The following is a 25,961-nucleotide window of genomic DNA, read 5'->3' as shown; positions in this document are numbered from 1 at the left end:
TCTCATCCCGACAAGTGACTACGCCTTGCGCCCAATCCACTGTCACGGATCACTCAGCGACATCAAGATGCCAGCAATCAAAGCAGCAGCATGGCCGATGCCACTCGACGATGTCTCGACTCAGACTTCTGACGATCAGCTCGAGACGGAAGAAGCGATCAACGAGCTCTTCTCCCAACTCCGTCCCCCGCGATACGACTTTTCCGACACCGCAAGCAAGAAGGAAGCTCTGGTCAATCCGTGGCTCTCTCCAACCGAACAGGAGCAGCAACGCGCTGAAGCATCTCCACCCAAGCCCACCTTGCTGCTCGAAAGGAAAGCGCACATCAGCTTCCTCACCAAATTGCTCGAGCCGCTTCCGAGTGGCTTCACCGCCTTCGACACGAATCGGTCCTGGCTTCTGTACTGGATCCTGCACTCCTACGATCTGCTTTCGGTGTCGCTGGATCCGAAAGGCCGTGCAAGAGCCATTGCGACGCTCCTCTCGTTCCAAAACAAGGCCACTGGTGGATTTGGCGGCGGACCGGATCAGATCGCACACTTGATGGCGACCTACGCAGCAGTATCAGCGCTAGCTATCATCGGTGGTCCAGGTCCCGCGCCTACCGCAGAGGATGTCGCGGACGCAAAGTCGATCGAAGTGGGTCACGGCGGATGGGATGCCATCGACAGAACGAGGATGTACGAATGGATCATGAGCCTCAAGCAACCGGACGGCAGCTTCTTGGTGCACGTCAACGGCGAGGTGGACGTCCGGGCGGGATACTGCGTCGTCTGCATCGCCACGCTTCTGGGCATCTCGACGCCAAAGATATTTGAGGGCATGGCTCCCTTCATTGCCAGCTGTCAGACGTATGAGGGCGGAATCGCTGCGGCAAGCCAGCCCACCTACCAGCAAGCAAGCTCGGCCGATGGTGGCATCTCGCTCGTATCGCAAGATGTTTCGCGACCTCCGCTCGGAGAGGCCCATGGCGGTTACACTTACTGTGCAGCAGCAAGTCACCTGACACTCTCGCTGCTGGACTCGACGCTGGGCGGATCAACGGGATCCTCGTCTGCGTCGGCGAACTCGTCAGCTGCAGAGCTGAACCGCGAAGCTATGATCCGCTGGGCCACGGCGCAGCAAGGCATCCCCTTCGAAGGGGCCGGCTTTCGTGGTCGCACCAACAAGCTCGTCGACGGCTGCTACGGCTGGTTCTCTGGAGGTGGACTCTTCACTGTCCTCTCTGCCATGATCGAGTCAGAACTCATCGAGGATGCGCACAAGTCTGCTGGATCGGCAAGCAAGCCAGCCGACGTCCAGGACTGGAATGGCATGCTCACTGTCCCACCCGCACCTGTCGTCGTTGCTCCTTCCACGTTTGGCAGCAACAGCAGTGATTCGTGGAAGACCGAGTCCAGCCGCGACTCCCCCACCGCCGCCACCGCCACAGAAGAGTCCGACGACGACACCGCAGACGATCTCTCTTCGCTCACGCTGTTCGACCGCGTCGGGCTGCAGGAATACATCCTCGTCGCAGCCCAGCGCACCGCCGCCGAGGGCGGAGGTCTGCGCGACAAACCCGACAAGCGGCCCGACGCCTACCACACGTGTTACAACCTCTCCGGGCTCAGCCTGTCGCAGCATTCCGTCAGGCTCAGCACCGAGACGTCGACCTTCTTGCATCAGCACTACAAGGGGGACGAGTGGAATCGCAAGGTGTACGCCACCATGCTGGCATGGACGCTGTCGGCGAGGGACGAGATCGTCGTAGAGGCCAGAGCGGGGACCGAGGGCGCAACGAGCAACAAGATCAACCCCACGCATCCGATCTTCAACATCACCTTCCCCAAGGCAAAGCTGTTTATGGACTGGGCGTATGGTCAGGCGTAGGCGAACGCATGGTAAGATAGATAGGCTAATTTCATTGTTATTGTTTCGAGCATTTCAGGATTTGCAATGTGTGCTTGTGCATGAGACAAGATGCTGTGATCTCCATGTGGTCCTCTACAACGCCGGCTCGCGCATCATTATGAGAAAGGCATCCTCTACACCTCAACAACCTCCGTCCCACGTCTGGAATGCACCGCAAGAACCTTGGCGCCATACTCGAACGGATCGCCATCATACACAACAAACTCCTCCTCCGCTTCCTCGCTCTTGAGTCCCAGCACGTCATCGATGCCGCCACTGACCAATTGCACGATCTGCTCCCTGTCCAGCAGGCCGTCGGTTTCGAGCGCGGCGCGCGTTGCGTCCCAAAGAAGATTACCTGCCATCCAGGCTTCTTCGATCTTGAGTGCCACGCGTACGCCGGCGCGCAGGAGGCTGCTCAGCGTCGTCTCTCTGGTCAGCGGGGGTCCTGACAGTCCGCGGATCTCGTCGAATGTTCGGGGCCAGGTTTGGGGGATGAGTAGCACTCCCACGTTGCGCTTTGCGATCTCGTCTGCGACCAAGTGGCCTTCTGCCGCACCAGAGATGACGAGGTTCACTTTCGGGAAGGAATCCTTCAGCCGCAGGAGGGAGGCGATGTGGTCTGCCCTCAACGCAGTCACTACCAACGCCATCTCTCCCTTGGTGACTCGCTCCCATACGCCCGACGGTTTGGTCAGGAGCTGACGGAGCAATCCGAGCTGCTCTCCAATTGAGGGTCCTCCTTTGTCATGCGTGAGCGTCACATGCACCGCTACTTCCTCCTGCACCACCGCTCCCGGCGTCAAAACGTTCTCTGCCCCGGTGTCGAATTTGACACTCACGCCCGAGAAGAACGTGTCGCTCTGGGGAAAGACGATGCCGCGAGTGACACCCGATGCTCGCGCGTGGATGAGGTCGTGACCCCCAAACTGGAGGCCGTCTACCGCCCGCGCGACCGGCCAGTTCGCAAGGTACGAAGCGAGCTGGGTTGCCGGAGTGGACGAGGAGAGAGGATCGAGCGAAAAGCCGTCCGACGCTTCGGGTTCGGATACGATATCCGTCAGACCGAGGTTCGAACCGTACGATATGAGGCCGGGCAGAACCACCCCGCCGTGAGCATCGATGGTGGTGACAGAGGAGGTGGAGGGGCAGGTAGTGGAAGAGCACGCTTCGCCGCTGCACAGCACTCGACCGCCCGCCACGACGAGTGTACCAGATCCAGAGGCGTAAGTGCTCGATCTGATCCGAGGCGAGTTGGCGCGGCGGTGGAAACGCTCGCTGACGTTGATGAACACCGTGCAATTCTGCGTCGGCTCTTTGGCGGATGGGAAGGCGAGCGCGTCGAACGTGATGATCTGATCATACGACTCTTTCACCTTGCGAATGTCTGCGCTGAAGTTGCCCGACTTCGGCGCTGGTTGAGCGGCTACTTCTTCCTTGCGCTCCCTAATTTCCTTGCCCTTTGGCAGGCTGGGTCTGGGCACGGGCGCATGCGGCCCGAGCTGAGGCACACCGTCGCTGATGACCTCGACCGGCGTCGCCCCCAATCGCAACGGATGGGTGTTCCACACCACCACATCCGCATCCCATCCCTCCCTCACGTACCCCAGTCGGTGGTCCAGACCCAGCCTCTCTGCGGGCGCACTGATGACGCTCCTCATCGCCAACCGCTCCTCCAAGCCAAAGTGGTGCGCCTGAGCTGCCTGGTTCAGAATCCTTCGCGAGTCCGTCACGGGATGATCGGACTTGTAGACCGGCGTGATGTTCTGACTGGCCAAAATGGCCCCTGCGAACGGCGATCCGAAGTAGGATTCAAGCTTGTAGTTCGCATTCGTGCTGAAGATGGCGATCGCTGGCGTAACGTTTCCATACGTCTGGCGCAGCAGGTCGGGTACGAGATACGATTCGTGCGCATGATGGAACGCCGCCACTTCAAACTCGAACTCGTTTGAATGACGGACGAACGCTTCAAAGTCCACCTGCGTATAGCAGTGCGTGTTGAGCTTGACCTTTCCCCTGAGTAGCGCTACGAGAGCTTCGTGCTCCAGATCGTCCGGGAACGTAGCATCGTCCAGCGTTGTTGGCGCAAAACGGGGGGAGCGGGCCGAGTCGCAGAAGGCATCTTGACGAAGCTTGAGCGAGCGAGCGGCGGCAAAAGTGCGGCGGAAGTCCCACGCCTCGTCCATGCGCGTCATCTTGTACACTCGACGGGCGTTTTCGCCGCAGGCCATCTTCATGTATCGCCAGCTGGAGGAGCTATCGTTGCGAAGCAGCCCGGTTTCAAGATCGTACTTTTCGACATCGCCTTTGCCCTGGCCAAGACGAGCGAGCGACGTGGGCGGTTCGATCACGCGATCCAGCGGCAGGTGCGAGGATGTTTGGCGATACTTGATCGGGAAAGCCTGGCCACCCATCGAGTTGGCCGAACCAGGAAGGACAAGACCGGTGGTGATCCCGCCAGCGATGGACTTGCGGAACGAGACGTCGTGCTGGTTCATTGCGTCGATGGTGCGGAGGTACGGGTTGGTGTTCTTGCCGATGCTGTTGACGTCGTCGTCACCTGACATGGCGGGAAGCGCTCCCACGGACAAGTGAACATGCATGTCGACGAGACCGGGTGTCACCCATCGGCCCGCTGCATCGACCACTTTGACTTTCGAGTCGGGGCGGAAAGCGTTGTCTTTGGTGTGCGAGATGCGCTTGATCAGACCTTGAGATAGGAGAACATCGCGCTCGTGAAGAACTTCCCGACCGCCGTCATTGCCAGTCCAGAGCGTGGCGTTGCGAATAAGGACATCGGGGAGGTCTTTCTCGGCCCTGTCTGAGCGAGTGCGCTTGTGGAAGTCGGCGGGCGGGCCAACAGGGGCAGCGATCGCATCGCATTTATCCAGCGAAGCGGCGAACACGCTCTGGATGTGTGGGTGAGGCGAGGGCTGGTAGACGTGGTGCTGGCTGCCGCTGTACGTCGTCAGCACGCCGACGTAGTAGACGAGGGTGACGAAGCCCAACAGCGATAGGAAGGCGGATCGCAGAGATAGCGGGAGACGCTGCTTACGGACGGGCGCAGGGGATGCGTAGCTGGGCAACATGGCATCAGCCCGCGACTTGTCTTTGCTATCTGACATGTTGCAGCGAGCGCAGAAAGAGCTCCAGATCAGACTTGAAGACGAGCCTGGCAAGAGGTAATGGTGATAGAGGAGGCGGAAAGGAAGGGTCGAGTCAAGACTTTGGCACGGCCCTTTGTAGCGCGCGCTTTCGCTCTCTCTCTCTCTCTTCGGATTCTTCGTTACTGGCATAGCCAGGCTCGACTCAGACTGGCTTGCAAAGGTGTCTCCCTCCCTTTCCTTCCCCAACTCTGCTCACGCAACAAGATCATCGAAGCGAATGTGAACACCGGCAATGCAATTGACTGTATGCATGGACCATTTTTGCGAAGAACGGAGCTTCAGCTTCCGACGCCGGTCGATGTCAGTCAGACCCTTTTCGGAATTTCGCATGGTCGGCTCGACAACCGGATCAGGAGTCGATCGATCGGCGATCCTTGAGGCAGATCCCTCCTTCGGCCATCAATACAATGACTTGGTTTCGCACAGGCATGTCGATGCATCACAACAAAGGCTTCTGTTTTTGCTCTTGCGAGTCTACAAAGCATTGCAGCGCATAGTGGCCGAGTCTGGCCCATCTACCAAAAGCGTGAAGATGCTTAGCCCTGGAGGATCTCCTTGGAGACGACCTTTCCGTCCTGGTCGAGCTTGTACAGAATGGGGACGCCGGTAGCGAGCTCGAGGCCGACAATGTCATCATCGCTGATGCCCTCGATGTCCTTGATCATGGCGCGGAGCGAGTTGCCGTGCGCGGCAACAATCACGTTCTTGCCCTCCTTGACGAGGGGCAGGATCTCCTTGTGGTAGTAGGGCCAAACGCGTTCGGCGGTGAGCTTAAGACTCTCGCCTCCGGGAGGGGGGATATCGTAGGATCGACGCCAGATGTGCACCTGGTCCTCGCCCCACTTCTTGCGCGCATCGTCCTTGTTGAGGCCGCTAAGCTCGCCATAGTCGCGCTCGTTGAGCGCCTGGTCCTTGTGGATGGTGATGTCCTCCTGACCGATCTCCTTGAGCTGAATGCCAAGGGTCGTCTGCGCACGCTGCAGGGCGGACGTGAAGGCAACGTCGAACTTGATGCCAGTGGCTGCGACACGCTTGGCGCCGGTGAGAGCTTCCTCGCGACCAAGCTCGGTAAGAGCAGGGTCCTTCCAGCCAGTGAAGAGGTTGAGCTTGTTCCACTCGGATTGACCGTGACGTGTGAGGACGAGAGTGCCGACCATTTTGATGAGAGGTTTGATGGTGTGTATTGGAGGTGTTGGTGTTGGAAGGGAAGGATGTTCGCTCGCATGGAAAAGTGGATTTTTGAGGGTCCGTCCGCCTGCAGATTGACCGATCGATAAAGTCTGTGCGTTCAAAAAAATCAACCAAGATCCACACTTTCTTTCGCCTTCTCAAGATCCCAAAAAGCGGTCCACGCACGTATGAGCACGACACTATTGTGCACCGTGAACGACGTTCCAGTAGTGACGCCGCGGCGGACAGCGGAGAGAACATGGGGCTCATGTCAACACCACGGTGGGCTTGGACCGTGGGGCCGGAAGGATCCGAGACCTCGGAAGTAGACGGCTTTCACAGTATGATGCGAAAATTGGGTCCTATGTCAGACCATCACCTGACACAAGTTTGAGAAATTCGGGCCGGCTGGTGCTCCGTGCGTAGGCGGTGTTGGCTCACAGCCACGCTGCGCTGACCGGCTTCTTTACTCCACAAGCGCACACACACCTTCCACTTTGCTGCGGAGCGGATGTATCACGCCGAACGTAGCAGAACCTTTCTTCTCTCCCCACAACGACGCTCTGGTCAGCAGTAACAATGTCGCTCAACGTCAATCTCTCCTCGGCGGCCATCCGCGACGCTTACGAAAAGGTGCTCGACGGCGCCAAGGACTACCTCGTGCTCACCTACGAAAAGGCCTCGAACGATCTTCGCGTCCAAGTGGTCGAGAATGGCGACCTTGACGATCTCAACGAAGAGTTCTCGGATGGCCGAATCCAGTACGCCTTCACTCGAGTCAATGATGCCAACACGCAGCTGCCCAAGTTTGCGCTCATCAACTGGTGCGGTGAAGGTGTGCCCGAAAACCGCAAGGGTCTGTTTGCGACCCACTCGTCGGCCGTGGCTCAGTACCTGAAAGCGTACCACGTCAGCATCAATGCGAGATCGGAAGGCGATGTGGATCCCAAGCTGATCATGCGCAGGATCGCAGAGTCGTCCGGCGCCAACTACTCGGCGGCTGGCAAGGCGGCTAACACGCACTCGGGTGGTCCCATCGGATCCGTCGGTACGAGCTACAAGCCGATTGGGACGCCTGACATTCGAGGCATGCAGAAGACGGCGCCGAAGGACACCATTGCTCCAGTTGGATCCAACTATGCTCCCAAGAAAGACGAGCTGCAGCAGATTCGTTCGGGTTCCGCACCAGCACCGCAGATGCCTAGCGCCCCTCGTGTCAGCGCCCCGGCCTTCGACTCTGCACCGAAGCCCGCGGCTCCTGCTGCGCCTGCTGCTCCATCGACACCAGCCGCACCGACTCCCAAGCCCGCCCCTAAGCCTGCATCGATCCCGCCCGCTCCTCGTCCAGAAGCGTCGTCGGCCCCACCGAAGCCAGCCGAAGACGACCGTATCCAGCCCGTCGGCACTGCCTATCAGCCGGTCAGCTTGGGCAAGCCAGGCAAGCTCAACATGGCCAACCGCTTTCCCTTCGGCGGTCAGCAGGAGGACGCTTCTTCGACTTCGACGCCTGCTCCTCGTGTCGCCTCGGGTGGTACACCAGGGAAGCTCACATGGAGCCAGCGACAGGCAGCTGCGCAGAAAGAGCGCGAAGATGAGGAGGCACGTGTCAAGCAGCTTTCTTCTGGAATGCGCACGACTAGCTTTGGCACTGGTGGAGCGGGTGCAGGCGCTGCTGCCGCCCCTAAGGCTCCTAGTGCTCCTGCTGCTCCGGTCGCCCCGGCTGCTCCAGCTGCTCCGCCCGCACCACCTGCGCCACCTGCACCTCCAGCAGCACCTGTGCAAGAAGAGGAAGACGAAGTGCCGGCCCCTCCGCCTGCGCCTCCAGCGCCTCCCGCTCCCCCCGTCGAAGAAGCTACTCAGCAGCTCGAGTCGACCCACATCTCCGATGCCGGTGCTGCGAAAGAAGCTGGCGGCAGCGGTGGCCTTCGAGGACGCGTCGAATGGGCCTACGAGGCTGCCGAAGACAACGAGCTTACACTTGTCGAAGGCGCTGTCATCTCAAACATCGAACAGATTGACGAGGGTTGGTGGTCTGGTGAGGACGAACATGGTCATGTAGGGCTCTTCCCATCAGCCTATGTGGCCATCATCGAGGAGGATGGCGAGCAGGAAGCAGCAGCGCCTCCTCCAGCACCTCCAGCACCACCCGCACCACCCGCCGCTGTCGAGCCAGAGGAAGAAAACGAGATCCCACCTCCTCCACCTTCCCCTCCTGCTCCGCCTGCAGCGGTCGCCGAGGAGCAAGAAGCACCTGCACCGCCCCCTCCTCCTCCCGCTCCACCAGCTCCTGCCACTTCAAGCGACCGCGGTCTTGTCTGCATAGCCCTGTATGACTTCGAGGCCTCGGAGGACAACGAGCTGTCGTTTGTCGAGGGTGACACCATCATCAACGTCGATGACCAGATCAGCGACGACTGGTGGAGCGGAACCAACGAGCGTACAGGCGCTACCGGGTTATGGCCTTCGAACTATTGTGAGCGAGCTTGATCAGATACGTTGTAAGCCGACCAGCGAATCACAAAGATGTCTTTCATACGATGATGTGTGGTGTGAGAATGTCGAAGGTAGCCCGATCTGCAGCTGATTGAATCGGGCCTCGCCAGCGGTGAATGGAGGCTGGAGATCTAAAATTGGCCTTGCGTCTGCACCTAGCCGAGATCTGGGAGACCCGTGTGCCTAAGCGGACGGGCAAGCGATTGAATGTGGGGAAGCGATCGGCCAAGTGTGCCGTGTCACGCCTGGCATTCATCGTTGACTCAGTCTTAGCAGAAAGAGGTGTCGGTGTCTTACACCAGCCAGATGGAACTGCGATTCGGTCATGTTGATTGAGGCTCCCGAACGCATTCAATTTAGGCAGGACGGCGTCGGCCGCCCGACCGCCGCCGCAAGGACTGGAAATTGGATGAGGCGAAGCGGCGGCTCGGGCTGGACGAAGTGTTTGCGCTGACTTGGTCACCCATCCCCGAGCCCTGAAAGGTATTCCAGCATTGAAGCATGGACGCACCTGCGGCAGTGAGGAATGCAATTCGCCGCTGCATACACCGCACAACCCGCAACCGAGGTGCGTGTTCCCATAAGTGGCCATGGTGAGACAAGCATAAGGTTGCTGCTGCAGATCTCGCGACCGAGCCCAAAAGCGAAAAGAGCTGTCTGCTTGAAGAGAAATCTTTCAAGGTGCAGCTCAAGCAAGCAAGTTAGACTTTGCATTCAACTTGAATCCGCAGTGGTTTTGTATTGATTGCTTCAAAGTCAAAATAAGGTCAAAGCAGGGATCGTCGCTCTTGCATGCCTAGCGTTACCCCGGAGTGAGAGCAACATGATCTGCGAGTCGTCTGCCATCGACATTGCTATACAAGCGCGTTGACACGAATGCTGAAGAATCGACTGGCATGAACATAAGTTAGGGGCGCCGACCAAGCGCGCAGCATTGCTGGCTGCTCCTGTCAAGACTCGGTTGTGTATGCCTATGCTCGAGATTCTGCGCATCGGCTGCAGGGCAATTCTGAAATTAATTTTGAGGCAGACTTCCCAGGCAGGTAGCCTGGCTGGCCTAAGCTCCTTTTTCCTGAGAGATGCAGGCTGGCAAGTTAACAGAGTGCTGCGCTGCGCTGCGCGCTGTGGCTCGGTCTCTTTTTTTTTTGCCTTCTTTTTCTCGAGCTTCTCCGCGCCGACTGAGCCAGACGCGGTTCCGCCTGGATTGCTGTGCTTTAGTGCGCTTTGGCACTGTGCGGTGGTGTGTGTGCTGTGTGCTTGTGCGTTGACCTTGACTTTGGCTCACTTGCCATCGTCGTCGATCTCACTTTCGACCCCACACCAACATCATCCCCTCCTTTCGCTGTTCCGTCCACACACACATCCATCGGCTCTGCACGTGATACGCTCTCCCACAGCTTCGCTCACTCGGAACATCGCACAGCAAACGTGTGGAGCGCGCATTCTGCATTTCTAAGTTCCTACCTGCAGATCGTACGACACCCTTTCGCGCTACTCATCGCATGCCTCCTCGTCCCAACGCGTACATACATCGCCTCATCTCTGCCCGCTCAGTCTGCTTGTCATGCTTCACATCAGCTAGTGTCCCTTCGCCCTCCAGCTAGCACGCTCACAACTTCATTCGTCGCAACACCTAATCGACCAGCCAGCTCCCATCACACGGCGCTGAGCTCTTGTACGCTGCGCTCGCATCCATCCGACGTCTCCCTTCTGCGTCTCCTGCATCTGCTTAACCTCGACATTGCTTCGGCGGACACGATCATCTCAGCATTCATCCTTTGCTGTCGCATGACCTACATTCGCACCAACACCTTGCGCGCAGACCGAGAATCTCCGTCGCATCCCGGCGTCCTCTTTCACGCTAGCTACTAGACGCGACACAGAGATCAATTGCAAGTCCACCTCGTCGACGCTGCATCTTTGTCGCGCTTCCTGCTGCCTCCGTCTTCACCTTTGACCGGACGCTACCAGCATGTCGGATCCACGCTACACCAACGGCGCCGATGCTGATGCGTCTGGCTCAGCAGCCTGGCAACAGCAGCAACAGCCTTCCGGCTCTTATCACGCTCATCGCTCTAATGCCGCTCACTCCGAAGGCAACACCTCCTCCTACCACTCCAATCCTGCCGACAACATGGACGACCTCAACCGTGCTGCTGCAGACATGAGTGTTGCTGAATCTTCCCGTTCGGTCGCCGCTGCTGGCGACTCCCAAGTACGCTTTCAACAACCCTCAGGCTCCACTATCCTAGCCAGCGCTTCCATGACACCCTCGCGTTCACAAAACCCCAGCACAGGCTCACAGGTCAGCGCGCCGCGCAATTCGGATGAATACGCACAGCAATCAGCGTTACAGCCATCTACATCTTCCAATGGCGTGGCACCCGATGCCAACAGCTCGCGAAATCGTGCGGACATGGACAGAATCAAGAGCCGCGCCGTCGATCCTGGCTGGAGCTGGGAAAGAGAACGCGAAAAGTACGAGGCCGGCGGATCGCTTCGTTCCAACAGCATCGAGTCGAGGCCCAGCCTGCCTTCGCGTGGCTCTTCTCGACCCACACCTCGTCTCGACACAAGCGGCGCAGTAGCAAGAGTCAAAGATGGCTCAGACCCTGGCTCTGCCGGTCGCTCGGGCATCTCATCCAACGTCGCCTCGCCGCAGACCCTTCAAGCGCCTCCCAACGCTATCACTGGTACAGCGCAGCAGCGTGCAGCTCCGCCAGTTGCCTCGCAGAATGCAGCCCCCACCGCCGCAACCAGCAGTCAAACGAGCGCCGTCGCTCCCAGCCAAGACCAGCCAAAACCGAACCAGACAGCATCCAACACTGGCAGCTCGAGGCGGCGCGATCAGACGTGCCAAGCATGCGGCAAAGTTATGACCGGCCAATTCGTCCGAGCGCTCGGCAGCGTCTACCATCTCGACTGCTTCCGCTGCAATGACTGTAACAAGGTCGTCGCTGCCAAGTTCTTCCCCGCCACCGACGACATGGTCGACTCGTCCGGCACAGGCCGTCTTTTCCCTCTTTGCGAGACCGACTACTTCCGCCGCCTCGATCTCATCTGCGCCAAATGCAGCGGCGCGTTGAGAGGAAGCTACATCACTGCACTCGGCAAAAAGTTCCACGTCGAACACTTTACCTGCTCCGTCTGCCCCACCGTCTTCGGCCCGCAGGACAGCTACTACGAGCATGACGGCAACGTCTTTTGCCACTTCCACTACAGCACGCGCTTTGCCATCAAGTGTACAGGATGCAAGACCGCCATTCTCAAGCAATTTGTCGAGATCAACCGCAACAACACCGACGAGCACTGGCATCCCGAGTGCTACATGATCCACAAGTTCTGGAACATCAAGCTGTGCCCGACCGGGTCCACACCCAAGGATGGAGCTGCAGCTCTCGCAGAGGTGGCCGCGGACGGCCAGACAGAAAGTCCTGTCGTCCAACAAGCCAGCGGTCAGGTGGAAGCGGTCGGATCGGCGCCAGGCCAGACCGCTCCTTCGCGTGCTGAGCCGTCACCAGACGCGACCGAGATCGAGGCTACGGAAACGCCGTCCAGTCTCAAGCAAAAGCAGAAGCAGATGGAGGAACGCGTCTACCGCATTTGGACGGTGCTGTCCGCTTTCGAAGAGAGCTCGGCGGCCTGCATCTCCGAGATGCTTCGTCACGTCAGCAGCGGCCGCTATCTCGGCGGCGTGCGGATGGCGGAGAAGTTCATCTTGCATGTCGAGATCCTCTTCTCTGCCATCGACGACCTGGAAGCCAACTTCCGCAAAGAGGAGGCAAAGGGCATATCGCACATCCGTGAAGCAAGGATGCTCTGCAAGAAGATCGTCAACTTCTTTTCGCTGCTTTCTCACACGCAAGAAACTGGCGCAAGAAGGATGGGCATCACGCAGGAGCTTCTCTCGCTCGTTACGGGTCTCGCGCACTATCTTAAGATTCTCATCCGCATTGCACTCACAGGCGCGCTCAAGCTCGACCGCGAGTTCTTCAACGAAGAGGCCTTGCATTGGTTCCTCAGTCAGCTCGCCTTCTCCGCCAAGCTCGGCAGCATCACCGCCGACGACAAGCAGGGCACCCAGGCCCCCAATACCAATACGGTCGGTCCCGATGGAAAGTGGTACGGCTACCGCTCCCTGCCCCGATCTACTAGTTCTGGGTCCAACGACAACGGCGAAGCGGCCACCGATCTCTGCGTGGCATGTGGCTCCACCGTCGAGGAAGAATGTATGCGCATGGGCGTCAATCTGCGATGGCACTCCAACTGTCTCAAATGCACGTCCTGTCAACGGCCTGCTCTGCGCGAAGGCGCATCCACGCGCAAGCAACCAGACCCCGTGCCCGGTGCACCAGACGCATTGCCTGCTTCGCAGTTCGGCCTCGACACGAAGCGCAAGCAGCAAGTCGGAGGTGCTGAGACGCAGAATGGCTCTCGATCGTTGTCTGCAGGCTCGTGGTCGCATGCCTGCTTCTGCCCTGGATGCACTGGCGGTATGCAGCTGCGTACAGGCTTCGAATCGGTCACCAGGCTGGAACAGTACGCCTTCCTCTTGCGAGTGGCGCTCAACCGTCTCTTTGCGCTGCTCCGCAAGCGCGGCGTGGTTCCGCCATCGCCTCCCGTGGCAGCATCACGTCAGATCGGGGAAGGCGAAGCATCCACTTCCGGCGCAGTGGCACCAGGTGAAGGAGAAGAGGAGCTGTCGATGCACGAAGCTTACCGCGACTCGCAGGACATCAAGCGCATGAAGTCGGTCAACCTCAATCGCAAGTTGTCGACAAAAGCAAAGGTGCCACGCATCTCTACTGTGGTGGGCAGTCCGTCAGGTCGACAGACACAGACGTCGGACATGCAGCGATCGTCGCCCTCCGACACCGGCCTGCAGGGTGACAGCAGGCACTCGCCACGCCAGACCAGTGCTAACTCCTCGCCGCAGGATGCTAGCTCGCCCTTCCAGCGCGCCTCGTCTCGCACTCCTTCGCCGGCCAGTCAGGCACGACAAGCACAGCAGCCGCAAGGATACCAGCAGCAGCCACAGCAGCCACAGCAGGTCTTCCAACCCGTTCAGCAGCATCTTCCGTTTGCGCTGCCTCCTCACCAGCAACCGCCTCAGTTCGGCGTCGGATCCTCAGGTCGTGCCGGATCGCCTCCGAACTTGGAGCCAGGCTCCATCGTGCCCATTCGACCTGCCTTTGCACGCCACAACACGGATGTCAAGATTCGCGAGGATGGACCGATGCGACAGCCATCGGGTGATGACACGCAGCGCGACACCAGAAGCGAGGACGGCATCACGCTCGCTGACATTCCGCACATCTTGGAGGCCGAGCAGGCACGAGAGCAACACCGACCCCTGCCGAGCGAAGGCGCGCGTTGCATCTCGGAGCTGTCGGCGCTCGAGCTGTTCATCGTCAAGCACATGGCCGTGATGTACCTTCAGCAGTCGGCCTTGCGAGACCACGTCAACATGGACGACCTGATCGAGTTCATCGAGACGCGCAAGAACACGTTCTGGGGCAAGTTCTTCAAAGGCGGCAAGGACAAGAAGGAGATCAAGAAGAAAGGTGTGTTTGGCATCCCTCTCGAGATCCTCGTCGAGCGCAACGGTGCCGATTCGACCCTGGGTGCAAGCGCCGCGCATCTGCGTGTACCATCGTTCATCGACGACGTCATCTCGGCCATGAAGCAGATGGATCTCTCTGTCGAAGGCATCTTCCGCAAGAACGGCAACATTCGTCGCCTCAAGGAGTTGTCGGAAGCGCTCGATCGCGACAGCTCGTCCGTCAACCTGCTGGACGACAACCCCGTGCAGCTCGCCGCGCTGCTCAAGAAGTTCCTCCGCGAGCTGCCGGACCCGCTCATGACGTTCAAGTTGCACAAGCTCTTTGTCATGTCGCAGAAGCTCGAGTCTGAAGCCGAGCGACACCGCATCCTACACATGGTGACCATCCTCTTGCCCAAGGGCCATCGCGATACGATGGAGGTGCTGTTCGCGTTCCTCAAGTGGGTGGCGTCTTTCTCGCACATCGACGAGGAGACGGGCTCCAAGATGGACCTGCCCAACCTGGCCACGGTGGTCTGCCCGAACATCCTCTACAGCAAAGGCACCGATCCTACGAAGGACGAGACGTTCCTGGCCAACCGCGCCGTGTCATACATGCTCGAGCATCAGGACGAGATCTGGAAGGTGCCGGAGGAGCTCGAAGCCGTGTTGCAGGACAAGGACCTGATGAACGCCTCCGCGGACCTGACGTCGCGGGACATCCTCAAGAAGTGCGAGCGCCTCGTGCGACAACGGCAGCAGCGCGGAGGTGTTGGAATGGGTCGCAATGGCAGTGGGACCGGTGGACCATTGCACTCGGGCGAGATGCAGAACCGCCACCGACCCGACGTACACCCGCCGACGACGATGCGCCAGGTCCAACAGCAACGCGAGCAGATGATGCAGCATCGTCAATTCTCTAACGGCGCTATCCCGGCTCCGGTGGGCATCGACTATTCGCGCAGCCCCGACACCCAAGGCCCTCCTTGGTCGGCCGGCGCTGTACCAGGCGCTGGATTCGGCGCGAGCCCCACCGACCGCGCCCCGCTCAGCACGACGCCGCAGAAACAGGGCTATGCAGTCGCGAATGGCCACGGCAACCAGGGCTACTATCCGCCACAAGGACAGCAGCAGATGATGCGCGGCCAGAACTCTGGCCAAGGATACCCGCAGCCGCAGCAGAGCAGCTCCCAGGATCACCCATACAACCGCTTCTACAGGGGCAATGGGGGTGGGGGCATTGAGCAGAACATCAGTTAGACGTGTTAACCTGCAATGGCATGATTGACGGCTACAGAGCAAGATGATGTGTGGGTGAGATTGTGTGTGGGTGAAGAATGCTCGAGAGCGGGATGATGTGTGATGTGTCGAGTGAGGAGGGGGTCCGAGCGTGAACTTGACGTGCATGAGGCGCACTCGCGAACCACGTTTGTCCTCAGGCCTTCGATTCTCGCATCGTACTATGCTCCTATCAGGTCGGATGCACGCTAAGCATGCGCGCTAGACGGGCTCGCAGATGGGATGGGCCTGGAATGAGGTGAGGACCTGAGGTCGGGGGGAGCAGCGCCTCCTGACGGAGTGGCCCATGCGGCGCTTAGTGGCAGACCTTCTTTGCCGAGTCAGCTTCTGAATCTTCCACCTTTCTCTCTACGACATTTGAAAGAGCGCCCACGACCTTCCGCACATAGCGATGCCCATGTCTCGCCCGTCCAGCCCGCCAATACGTCCTCCCGCCAACGGCATCGGTCTGACTCTGGCAGGCGACGAAGCGAGAGACGGCTCCGTGCCCCAACTGATGACAGTCGTCGATGACGGAAAGAAGATCCCCTACGGCCCTGGGTTCTACGTGCCACCGCCTGGGCTTCCGGCTTCCGCGTTCACAGACCAGGACAACATGAGGATGAGGAGCCGAGACGACGCAGTGAGCATCGAGATGCCGGATCGACGCGCAGCTAGTTCGACTACCACTTTAACCGGTTTGTCCGAAGACAGACAAGATCAAGCACAACCAAGCTCCCAGTCAGCTACGACCTCCCGGTCAAATCCGAGTGCAACAACCAGACGAAGCCAGCTACAACAGAGGCCGAGACACAGATGCTACTACGACCTACAGCGAGCAAGGAGCGATCCGTCGCCGAGCGGTACATTGATGATCTGGGCAGGCTTGGCAGTTCTGCTGGCTGCTTCACAATCCATCTTGTTGGACAGCTACGATCACAATCCCGCATCTCAAGCTTTGGCACTGGCATCACTCGTTCTCGCGCTGTTCTCAGCTCTCGTTTCAGGCGTCGGGCTGCTCATAGCGACGAACACAGCATCCACCCAAGCAAGGTCGAGATCACGGAAGAACAGCTTCGCAACGAGTCTCTCGATCAGCATGAGCAATGCCTGCGGAATGTGCGTTTGTCTCGCTGCAGCGCTGCAGCTGGGATCGTTGGTGACATACGCCATGCGATCACTCGATAAGGCGGCCAGATACAGCGTCTGCGTCGCTTTCGCAGCCGCTCTTCTTGTTGCATCGGCCAGTATCGGATGTCAACTCTATCTCGACGGCCAACTTTGTTTCCATCGTCAAACCCAGTCTCCTCGCAAGCAGAAAGGAGCAAATGGCCGCCATTCGTCCGTGACCGGCGCTCGCACGCCTTCAACATGTCCCTCCTCGGTCTCTTCGCACGGCGGCAGATACGTTCCCGACTACGGTCTCGATTCGGACACTGAGAGCGACTACATGAAGCGCGGCATCAAGCACCCGCACGCCGACTGGACAGATCGGGTGTTGGATGGTCTGATCCACAGCCCCCTGCTCGACGAGCCGAAATTGCATCGTTGATTGTCACTCGCCCTATCACACAAGCGCAGAGCTTACAGAACTTAATGAACTCACGAAATCTCACAGGACAGTCAGATAGGCACGACGGAGCATTGATTGGCACTTTGACAGATGAGCGAGCTGACACATCCGCAGCGCTGCGCAGATAAGCGCAGTGGCACGTCTCTTGCGTTGTGACACTGCGCGGAGCAGAGATGGAAGCATTCAAAAGTCTAAGCTGAAATTGACTGACAGCCAGGCGGAAGATTCCGAACCAAGTCACCTTGTTTGTCATCACGCGACGCCTTTGTTGTTCTGCTGCCTCAACGCTTTGTATGCGCATGAAAATAAGCTCAGTCACAACAGCTGCGCTCAAATGAAGCGCGGTTGTGACTCTCTCTTGGTCCGCTCCCGCTTCACGCCTGCTGCGCGTCGTGGTTGCGGCGCGGATTGAGGCGGAAGCGCATGCCTTTCGCGATTGTGCTCATCTACACAGTCACAATGCGACAGACAAAGACAAGCGGACGCGCCGCGACCAGCTCGACTGCGCCATATAAAAGGAGCATCTTGTAAGAGCTTAGCGCTGCTCTTCTCCCATCCACAACCCACCATCCTACCAGCGAGACAGCACTCTGCGTGACTCTTGCATCTGGCTTGACATCTGAAAGATGGAGCCGTCCACCTCCGCCGCAGAGGAGACCAAGCCCGTCGTGCTCATCCTCGACGATGACGAGGATCATCTCAAGTTGCTGCTGGCGGCTCATCCACCTGGCCGCCTGGGCATTCCACCTGCTCTGAATGGTGGAGTCAGCCCACCTTCCATCTGGGGGCTAGGCGTGCCTTCCATCAACGAAATAGCCGAGCTCGCGCCCAACTTCGCCACCGACCCGGCCTACATCAAGGCTAACGATCTAGCTCGGGAAGCCACCGCCAAGGTAGCTGAGATTCAGTACAACGACGCCATTCCCACCAACGTCAACCACCGAAGCCACGTCAAGAGCAAGAAGCAGTGCCGTACCGAGGTGCAGAACGACTTTCACGACCAGATCATCGCCTTGGCAGAGGATCATGCGCTGTGGAGCCAGGGTCGATGGACCATGCTCGTCAGCACGCAGTCGATCGACAATGTCTTTGCTCGTCTCGCCAAGAGTCTCGCCTCGGGTGAGCTTCGCAAACACGGCATCATTGCTATTCGTGCTCGAGTACTCACATCCGAAGAGAGCACCATGGCCAAGGCCTTCGACAACTTCAAGCGACCCAAGACGTCGCACGGTCGTAAAAGCAGTGGCCCTGGCGATTCGCCGATCCGCTCGGGTCAGCCTCCTCTCAGCATCGACGTCTATTTCCGTCCCGTGTGGAACTCGACCGCTGCTCGTGAGGCTCTGAAGGTCATCACCGAGGTCAGCGGTCGCGTGCCGACGTTCTGCAAGTCGAGCATTTACTCGCGCCTCGGCATTCGGAGTGGTCATTCGCTCAGCAGTCACACGACCCTGTACAATTCCAAGGCGCTGGCCTCTCCCGCCGATACGAAGCGCTGGCTGGAGGCGTCCAAGCCTGAGGCCATCACCATCGATGATGACGAGTCGCCCCCGGCAGGACCGTCGAACAATGGCAAAGATTTCACTGCTAGCCCTGAAGCCGCCGATAGGACCGTCGTCGATAGCAGCAAACGAGAGCTGGAGCAGGACGGCAAGGAGGATGCGGCATCCAAAGCAGATGAGCCGGCCTCAAAGAAAGCACGCAACGGCGAGGATCACACTGGTGAGCAGCCTTCTGACAAGACGACGGTTTCAGGCCCCGCTGCACACCTCGAATCAACCCAGTCGCAGATCGAAGAGTCGCAAGATGAACCGATGCTGCCCTTCCGAGCCACCATCAAGCCATCGGAGCAGTCCGCTACCAAGCAGCACCTGCGTTTCCTAGCCGAAGAGAAGATCGAGGAGCCCATCGCTATTGACTTTGCACCGCAAGTCGACGACGTCCCGGAACCAAGCGAGAAGCCTGACATGATCACCTCGGACGACGTCACAGGGGCGATGGAAGAGTCGCAGACTCAGTTGGAGCCAGCTGCGGCTCCGCTTGAGGCGGTCCTCGACGACAAGCAAGTGGAGGCCACGGATGCTCATATCAGCAACGTCAAGCCTATGGAGCTCCTCAAAGAGGTGGAAGCGACTCAGAAGGAGCTGGTCGAAGCGCTAAAGGGACCAGAGGGCAAGAAGGACGGCGCGGAGGAGGCAGTTTCGGGCACTCAGCCGGTGCAGGACACAGGTGACGGTCAAATCGCCTCTGAGTCTACGGAAGAGGTGACACGTGAGGAGACAACGTCTAGCGCTCCGCCGAAGCCAGAGACGCAAGACAGCGAGATGAGCACTCTGCCTCCGGAGGGGAAGGTCCCGGAGGATGCCGGACCGCAGGCTCCATCCGAGCCAAAGGTTGAGATGACATCCTCCCTGACAAGCGTACCGGAAGACAACAAGGCGAACGAGAGCACCGTCCCCGCTTCGAACAGCCACCAAGCGGCTGACATCGACACAGTTACCGCCAAAGAGCCTGCCGGCCAGCCGTCTGCAGAAATCGCACCACAAGCCAAAGGCGGAGCAGTATCCGAGGAGAAACCCAGTGACGCAGAAGCTTCAATCCAGCTCGAAGTTCAGGCAGGTCCGCCCGAGGACAAGATCGCAGTCGCCGCTGATGATGCGGTCCGTAGCCAGTCTGAGACCGAGACAGAGGCTCAGCCAGCGGGAAAGGCTCAGCCTGCTCAACAGGCTGAAGCTCACATCGAAGTCCACGTCGCAAGCCAGGAAGGTCCCACAGTCGCCGCAGAGGTCACGGTTGTGGCGGCATCTACCCAAGAGCCTGCCGAGCAAGCCAAGGATGGCACTTCTATCAGCACGGATCACGACGCCAAGGCCATCGCAGAGCCTCCGCAAACCGAAGCAGCTGCTTCCTCCGCCACCGAGCAGATCAAAGTCGAGGCGGCAAAGACAACCGACGAGGAAACGGTCAAGGCATCGCAGAAGGTCAAAGCAGAGGAGATCATGACTCCGGTTCTCCAGCAGCAAGCCGCCGCCGAGACCATCGACGACACGAACAAAGCCAACCCTCAAGCAGGTGCCACTGCTGCCCAGGAGATGTCCCTCGAGGATCTCATCAACGAGGACGCCATCACGGCCTCGGTGAATCCCAGCCAGAACGCCGTCGAGGTCGAGGCTGCAGCCAAATGAAGCCTCGCCACAAGGTGGCCGCGCAGTCAAGGTCTCGCGCATAAGCCACGGGACGCAAAGGCGAACCTGCACCGCATGCCCTGTCAAAGCCCAAGTTGAAAGTAATGAAATGACGTTGCCCAACCACGCGGTGGCGCTTTGACGTGTGCAGCGAAAAAAGTTAGAAGTTGGGCCGCGTCGGGGTGTCAAATTGTGCATGCGCTTCCACGCGTGTGTTGGTCTCGCTTGCGTCCAATGGTTCAGATCGAAGCTTGAGTTTGGTTTAAGACAGGAGGTGAGGAAGGCTGTGGGTTGCAGGGGTGGATGACAACGTTGAGGTGGTCTCAGGGGCACGATGGCAGATGTGACGAAGTGAGAGCAACCGCTGGGTGTGGGCTAGGCCAGCGGCGTCCCGAGATGGTGGGCTGCGGGAAGCCTCGCACAAAATGAGCTGCAGGCACGGCGACCATGCGCACAATGGCAGCCCGCGTCCATACTTCTTCTTGTCACATCCTGCAGCACAAGAGCGGGCCGAGACATGTGTGAAAGGCTCTCTTCATCGGTTGATAAGCCCGTTCCAGAAGGTCACGAGCGTGAGGCTGAGATGTGGACACGGGATGGCGTAGCGAGGGGAAAAGATCCCGTGTCGGCAAGGCGCATTTTTTATCCGCTGCGAAGCTTCAGGGTCCAGGCAGAATCTCTCAACGTGGGCGACAGTTGCTGCTGCCGCTCCCTTTGCCGATTGCAGGCTCCTAGGTGGGCTAGAGTGTACCATCGCTTTGATCCAGAGCAGGCTTGCAATCACACGTCCACACCGTCGACGCTGGTAGCGGAACATATATTCGCTCGTGCTCGCCGCCATCGCGAACAGCCTTCGCGATCAGCCTTTGAAGCCTGCCTCGCTACCATCATCTTCGTCCTCGTTCCACGCTCGAAGCGCTGACCGTAGCGCAACGCGAACGTGCTGCTGATCATTGACACCAGTGTCGCATCACACCATCCGCACACAACACTCCCCCATCGACACCACCCCGCGCATCCTCACCATGTCGCCCACAACCTCCTCACCTCCTGCGCTCAGCATGCCCCTCACCACCTCGGTCCCACCACCTCCGGTTCAACCCCGAACACCCCGTGCCCCGATCCGCATCACCATCCTCTGCGACGGCACAGCCCAAGCGCGCGACTCGGTCAAAACTGCCCTCTCGACCACCAAGCATTCCTCCTCTTCCGAAGACCAGCCAACAGGCACGTTTTTCACCAACGTTGCGCTTCTAGCCAAATGCATCGCCTCGTCCTCCTCCTTCGAGTCCCCTTCGATGCCCCAGCTGGTATTCTACCAATCTGGTGTGGGGACGGGAACAGGCTGGCTGCAAAACCTGTTCGACCAAGGAACGGGCTTCGCTCTCGGCTCCAAGATCGAACAGGCTTACGGTTTCTTGGTGGACAACTATCAGCCTGGGGACGAGCTGTTCTTCTTCGGCTTCTCGCGTGGCGCTTACACAGCAAGGTGCATCACGGGCTTCATCAACTGGTGCGGAGTGCTGGGCAAGGTCGAAATGACCCATTTTGCGGAGATCTGGGCAGCCTATCAGAAGAGGGACCCGGACGATATTGATAGTGAAAGGGAGGCAGCAAAGGTGCTCTATGCCGCAACGCTCAGATGGCCCAGTGTGGAAAGCGAGACTTTGGCGACAAACATGTTCTTGTACGACCTGGAGCACGGGGATAAGTACAAACAGATGTCCGCTCACGACAAAGAGGCGTTGGCGCAAAGACGGAGGGAGGAGTGCGCCCGCCGAAGAAAAGGCATGACGGTCGTTCCTCCTCAGATCAAGGTGGTGGGAGTTTGGGATACCGTGTCTGCACTGGGACTGCCAGGCATGTTCCAGGACAACGTCATGATCGACTTTTTCGACTTCTACGATCCTGGTCTCGGCAGCAACGTTCAATTTGGCTTCCACGCCCTCTCGCTCGAAGAGGACCGAAAGGACTTCCTCCCTACGATGTGGTACCAACCCACCTCTTCTTCGAATCGGAGCCGCCAGCTGCTGAAGCAATGTTGGTTCCAAGGAGTACACACCGATGTTGGAGGAGGATATCAGTACCACGGACTGTCGGATCTCACGCTCATATGGATGGTATCCCAGCTGGTGGATCCCCACACCCTTCCGGATGGAAGTACGACCCTGCGCCCGTTGCTCAACATCGACCTGCCGCTGCTGGCGACCATTCTCGACCGGCGACGCGAGTGGGGGATGCAACCCTCTCACCGCTCCCGACCGACGGTCAACTACCAGCGTCCGCGAACCGTATGCGCCCGCCATCCGAGCACCATCTCCGACGTTGTCTGGGAGACCCTTGCCAAGACGGCAAAGACGCACGAGTCCATCCACCCGTCCGTCTATCGTGGCGGTCGAATCGACCCCGCCACCCATGTCGCGTTTGCCGATCTGCGCACGTACGACGCCGCCGGACTGGACAAGATGTGGGAGGACGCCAAGGACTGGCAGCGCACCCTCGGGCCAACGGAACGCCTGTTGTACTGGGACCGACGTGGGCCGTATCCGTGGATCCCGACGCAGGGCGATGTGTTGAACCCCACTCTCGCGCCACTGATGATTACGGGTGGGTGGAACATCCCTAGCATGACACGGGGGACGAATGCGCAGACGATTGTCGATGCTGCCACTGCGATGGGTGACGTGGATGATGCTCCTGCCACCCACGAAAGCGCTCCCACCAGCCCTGCGGGGCAAGGTGATGTGGACGATCAACCCGCTGACGGATGGGAGCAGACGACCGACAGCAGCACCACCAAGATCCCCACGCCTCCTCTCCCCATCGCCGCGCTCCCCACCGCCACTCTAGCAGTACCATCCACCCACCCACCCGAACAAGTCTACCCCCTGATCCCGTCCAAAGAGCTCGGCGAAAACCCGGTCGATCCCACCGCCCACCCGCACCTCCGCACGCTTTGGCAGGGCGTGTATCATGCATTGTCGACACCCAACGCCCTCGTCGCCGACGTGTGCAATCTCGGGCTCGTCACGAGGGCCAATTTGAACCAGACTGCGGCGCAGGGGTTGTGGTGGTCGATTGGGGATAAGGTCGCGGGGTACAAGGACGAGGTGAAGGTTCAGGCGCTCACGGCGGGGCTCGGAAAGATGAGGGCGAAGGGCAAAGGTACCAAGGTAAAGGGGTTCAGGAACAAGGGGAGTGGAGGAGAGGGTGCGAAGCAAGGGGAAGAGGAGAGCGTCGGGAAGATCGGTGAATGATGGGGGAGCTCAGTGGAAAGGTTAGCACACTTCGGAAGTCACGCACAGTCAAGTCGAGTTCACACGGGTCAGTTTCGGGCAATGCATTCACTTTGGACATCTCACACCTCAGCCTTCTTGGCTTCGTGGATGCGTCGGGGCTGAGCTCGCGCGACGGGTTTGCGGTCCAACAGCCCAAGTTTGTGCTCAAGGCAGATCAGTTCGCGGCCTCACGCATTGAATTGCATCGAGTGAGAGGCCTGCTACGATACAAGTGACGGTTCACAGGTCCCGATCGACCAGATCGTCATCGTCGGCCTCGTCTCGGTCCAGCCTGTGCTGATGGTCGGCGTGGAGCTTCGCAGATTCGTGCTCATCCGCCTCTTCCTCTTCATCTTCCTGCTCAACCTCCTCGTCCTCGCCATCGCTCAACTCGAAATCCTCGCTGTGCACGCTGGCCACGTCCACCTCGTCCTGGTTCTCATCCTCATCCTCGTCTTCCGAGACTTCCTCTTCCTCGCTCTCCGCTTCCTCCTCTTCCTCCTCCTCCCCATCCTCATCATCAAACGAGATGAAATCCTTCTGCTGCGTGAACGCTTTCGCCTTCCTCCTCTTTGCCCGCCTGCTCTCTCCCATATCGGCAAAGTTGACCTGCTCGTCATCCTCCTCTCCATCATCCTCATCGGGCAACAACTGATCATCATCCAGCTCAGTCTGCATGAGCGGTCTCTTTCGTTTTCCCCTCGTCTCTTCTTCATCGGACGGCTCAGCCGCAGCCGCATCGTCCCGCATGAACAGCTCCCCATCCTGCATCCCTCCCTCTTCCATGGCAGGCTGCGCTCGCAAAACATGCACCAACTTACACCCTTTCCTCTCGCACTTGCCCTTCTCCACGAAGTCCGGGCATTCGTACGTATGTCTCTCCTGACACCCTTTGCCTCTCTCGCACCAGCCGTACTCGCTGAATTCCCTACAGATCTTCGTTTGCGCTCCGTCCGGCAGCTCAGTGTGGGTGTACAGACACTCGTCGCCGTTCCTGCACCTGCCCAAACGGAGGAAATGCACGCAGTGCGGCACGCGTTCCGGCCTCACACCGTGCGATAGTGGACACGTACCTTTGGGCAAACTACATCCTGCGGGACGCAACACCTTGGGACACAGCGCGATCTTGCCCGAGTCGTGCAGATACGGACAAGACAGGCCGCGCTTGCACGACCCGGTGCGGGTGAAAAACGTGCACAGCGTACGGGCTTTCTTGACATCCAACGTCTTCGAACCTTTGGTGCCCGCATTGCGTGTGGCCTGAATGGCGGAGATTTGACCAACCATCGTGTTGAGGCGCCCCATCTTGGCGGACGCCTCGCGTTGGGTCTTGCGTTTGGCCAGGAGCGCCGAGGAGATGAGGTTGCCCCGCTTGGTGCGGATGTACGATTGGCCGTTGATGGACGTTTTCAGCGGCACAGCCTCCGGTGCTGCAGATGAGGTCGGCGTATCGGAAGGAGGTTGGATGGGTTTCTTGACCAGCTTAGTGCCTGAGGGGTCGAACTCAAAGACGACGCCGTCGATGACGACTTCGCCCATATTGTCGCCACGGCGGACGGATGATTTGGCACCCTTGGGCTTGAGCGGCTGCTTGCTCGAGCTGGATTTGGCTTCCGCTTTGGCTTTGCGTGTGGCTTCCATCGCTGCGAGGCGGGCCGGTTCGGTGCGTTGGAAGGTTGAGGTGCTGACCAGGCTCATGTTGTGTGTCGACTTGCGTTTGATCCAGCCGTCGGACGGGACTGCTGCGGATGCGGTTGTTGACGGTATTGAAGCGGTGGTAGCTGAGCTTGATGATGAGGCTTCAGCTGTGCTGGCCTTATCGGTCGAAGTGCTGGTCGATGTTGTGGCAGTGCCTGTCACTGCAGCCTTGTTGCTCGAGTCGTTGAGTATCAAAGTGCGGTTTCGAGGCGGACCAGCTGCCGCGCCTCGACCTCGCCCCCTGCCAACAGCTGCTCCTGGATGATATCCACCTCGAGCGCCGCGATATGACGACGGGCCTGCTGTCGGGTAATGCCCGCGACCTCTTGAAGAGTATCCACCTCCGTACGCCTGGTAGGTTGGCTGGTGGAAGCCCTGCTGCTTGTGCGTCTGAATGGCTCCCGAGAGCTTGGCAATCTCGGCCTTGAGCTGCTCCTCCTCGCTTGTGGACGCCATCGTGGGTCCTCGATCCTCTGTCGGAGCAGTGTGATGATGGAGCGCGGGAAGAGCGTGTGTCGTGAGGAAGGCTGAGTTTTGAGCAGAACCAACACCAAAAAGAACAACTGCAAAAGGCCGAATTCCGCGCTTTGGCCCCTCCACACACGCGACTCAGCCATCGTGGAAGCATCTGCCGTCCTCGTCTTGCAGCTAGGCCTCAAGACTTTCATGGCTCGAGTGAGCTGCAG

General features: G+C 59.1%; 9 protein-coding genes across 9 annotated transcripts; 6 read left to right on the top strand and 3 right to left on the bottom strand.

Moving 5' to 3' along the window:
• Window positions 1-67: 67 nt before the first annotated feature.
• PSEUBRA_003329 (Prenyltransferase/squalene oxidase) lies at window positions 68-1,873 on the top strand (the record flags this gene model as incomplete). The annotated part of the gene is made up of 1 exon (XM_016436457.1): window positions 68-1,873. One exon carries the CDS (start codon window positions 68-70, stop codon window positions 1,871-1,873), a length of 1,806 nt encoding a protein of 601 aa, XP_016292155.1.
• A 155-nt stretch (window positions 1,874-2,028) lies between these two features.
• PSEUBRA_003328 (Metal-dependent hydrolase, composite domain protein) lies at window positions 2,029-5,019 on the bottom strand (the record flags this gene model as incomplete). Its single annotated transcript, XM_016436444.1, has 1 exon — window positions 2,029-5,019. The coding sequence occupies one exon, from the start codon at window positions 5,017-5,019 to the stop codon at window positions 2,029-2,031; it is 2,991 nt and encodes a 996-aa protein (XP_016292154.1).
• A 578-nt stretch (window positions 5,020-5,597) lies between these two features.
• On the bottom strand, window positions 5,598-6,218 carry PSEUBRA_003327 (Histidine phosphatase superfamily, clade-1; the record flags this gene model as incomplete). Its single annotated transcript, XM_016436450.1, has 1 exon — window positions 5,598-6,218. One exon carries the CDS (start codon window positions 6,216-6,218, stop codon window positions 5,598-5,600), a length of 621 nt encoding a protein of 206 aa, XP_016292153.1.
• A 592-nt stretch (window positions 6,219-6,810) lies between these two features.
• PSEUBRA_003326 (Actin-binding, cofilin/tropomyosin type) lies at window positions 6,811-8,718 on the top strand (the record flags this gene model as incomplete). The annotated part of the gene is made up of 1 exon (XM_016436460.1): window positions 6,811-8,718. One exon carries the CDS (start codon window positions 6,811-6,813, stop codon window positions 8,716-8,718), a length of 1,908 nt encoding a protein of 635 aa, XP_016292152.1.
• A 1,978-nt stretch (window positions 8,719-10,696) lies between these two features.
• PSEUBRA_003325 (Zinc finger, LIM-type) lies at window positions 10,697-15,526 on the top strand (the record flags this gene model as incomplete). Its single annotated transcript, XM_059465070.1, has 1 exon — window positions 10,697-15,526. The coding sequence occupies one exon, from the start codon at window positions 10,697-10,699 to the stop codon at window positions 15,524-15,526; it is 4,830 nt and encodes a 1,609-aa protein (XP_059320647.1).
• A 430-nt stretch (window positions 15,527-15,956) lies between these two features.
• On the top strand, window positions 15,957-17,096 carry PSEUBRA_003324 (uncharacterized protein; the record flags this gene model as incomplete). The annotated part of the gene is made up of 2 exons (XM_059465069.1): window positions 15,957-16,187; window positions 16,848-17,096. The coding sequence occupies 2 exons, from the start codon at window positions 15,957-15,959 to the stop codon at window positions 17,094-17,096; spliced, it is 480 nt and encodes a 159-aa protein (XP_059321386.1).
• Window positions 17,097-17,743: 647 nt separating this feature from the next.
• On the top strand, window positions 17,744-20,299 carry PSEUBRA_003323 (Translation Initiation factor eIF- 4e-like domain protein; the record flags this gene model as incomplete). The annotated part of the gene is made up of 1 exon (XM_016436441.1): window positions 17,744-20,299. The coding sequence occupies one exon, from the start codon at window positions 17,744-17,746 to the stop codon at window positions 20,297-20,299; it is 2,556 nt and encodes an 851-aa protein (XP_016292150.1).
• A 1,025-nt stretch (window positions 20,300-21,324) lies between these two features.
• Window positions 21,325-23,556, top strand: PSEUBRA_003322 (protein of unknown function DUF2235; the record flags this gene model as incomplete). The annotated part of the gene is made up of 1 exon (XM_016436431.1): window positions 21,325-23,556. One exon carries the CDS (start codon window positions 21,325-21,327, stop codon window positions 23,554-23,556), a length of 2,232 nt encoding a protein of 743 aa, XP_016292149.1.
• A 261-nt stretch (window positions 23,557-23,817) lies between these two features.
• Window positions 23,818-25,731, bottom strand: PSEUBRA_003321 (Zinc finger, CCCH-type; the record flags this gene model as incomplete). Its single annotated transcript, XM_059465068.1, has 1 exon — window positions 23,818-25,731. The coding sequence occupies one exon, from the start codon at window positions 25,729-25,731 to the stop codon at window positions 23,818-23,820; it is 1,914 nt and encodes a 637-aa protein (XP_059320646.1).
• Between the last annotated feature and the right edge of the window lie 230 nt (window positions 25,732-25,961).

The sequence above is a fragment of the Kalmanozyma brasiliensis genome (genome assembly GCF_000497045.1).
Source record: "Kalmanozyma brasiliensis GHG001 unplaced genomic scaffold PSEUBRA_SCAF21, whole genome shotgun sequence".
In the NCBI taxonomy this organism is placed as follows: domain Eukaryota; kingdom Fungi; phylum Basidiomycota; class Ustilaginomycetes; order Ustilaginales; genus Kalmanozyma; species Kalmanozyma brasiliensis.
The sequence above is the reverse complement of the archived record's forward strand: the minus strand, read 5'-3'. Positions and strand labels throughout refer to the sequence as shown.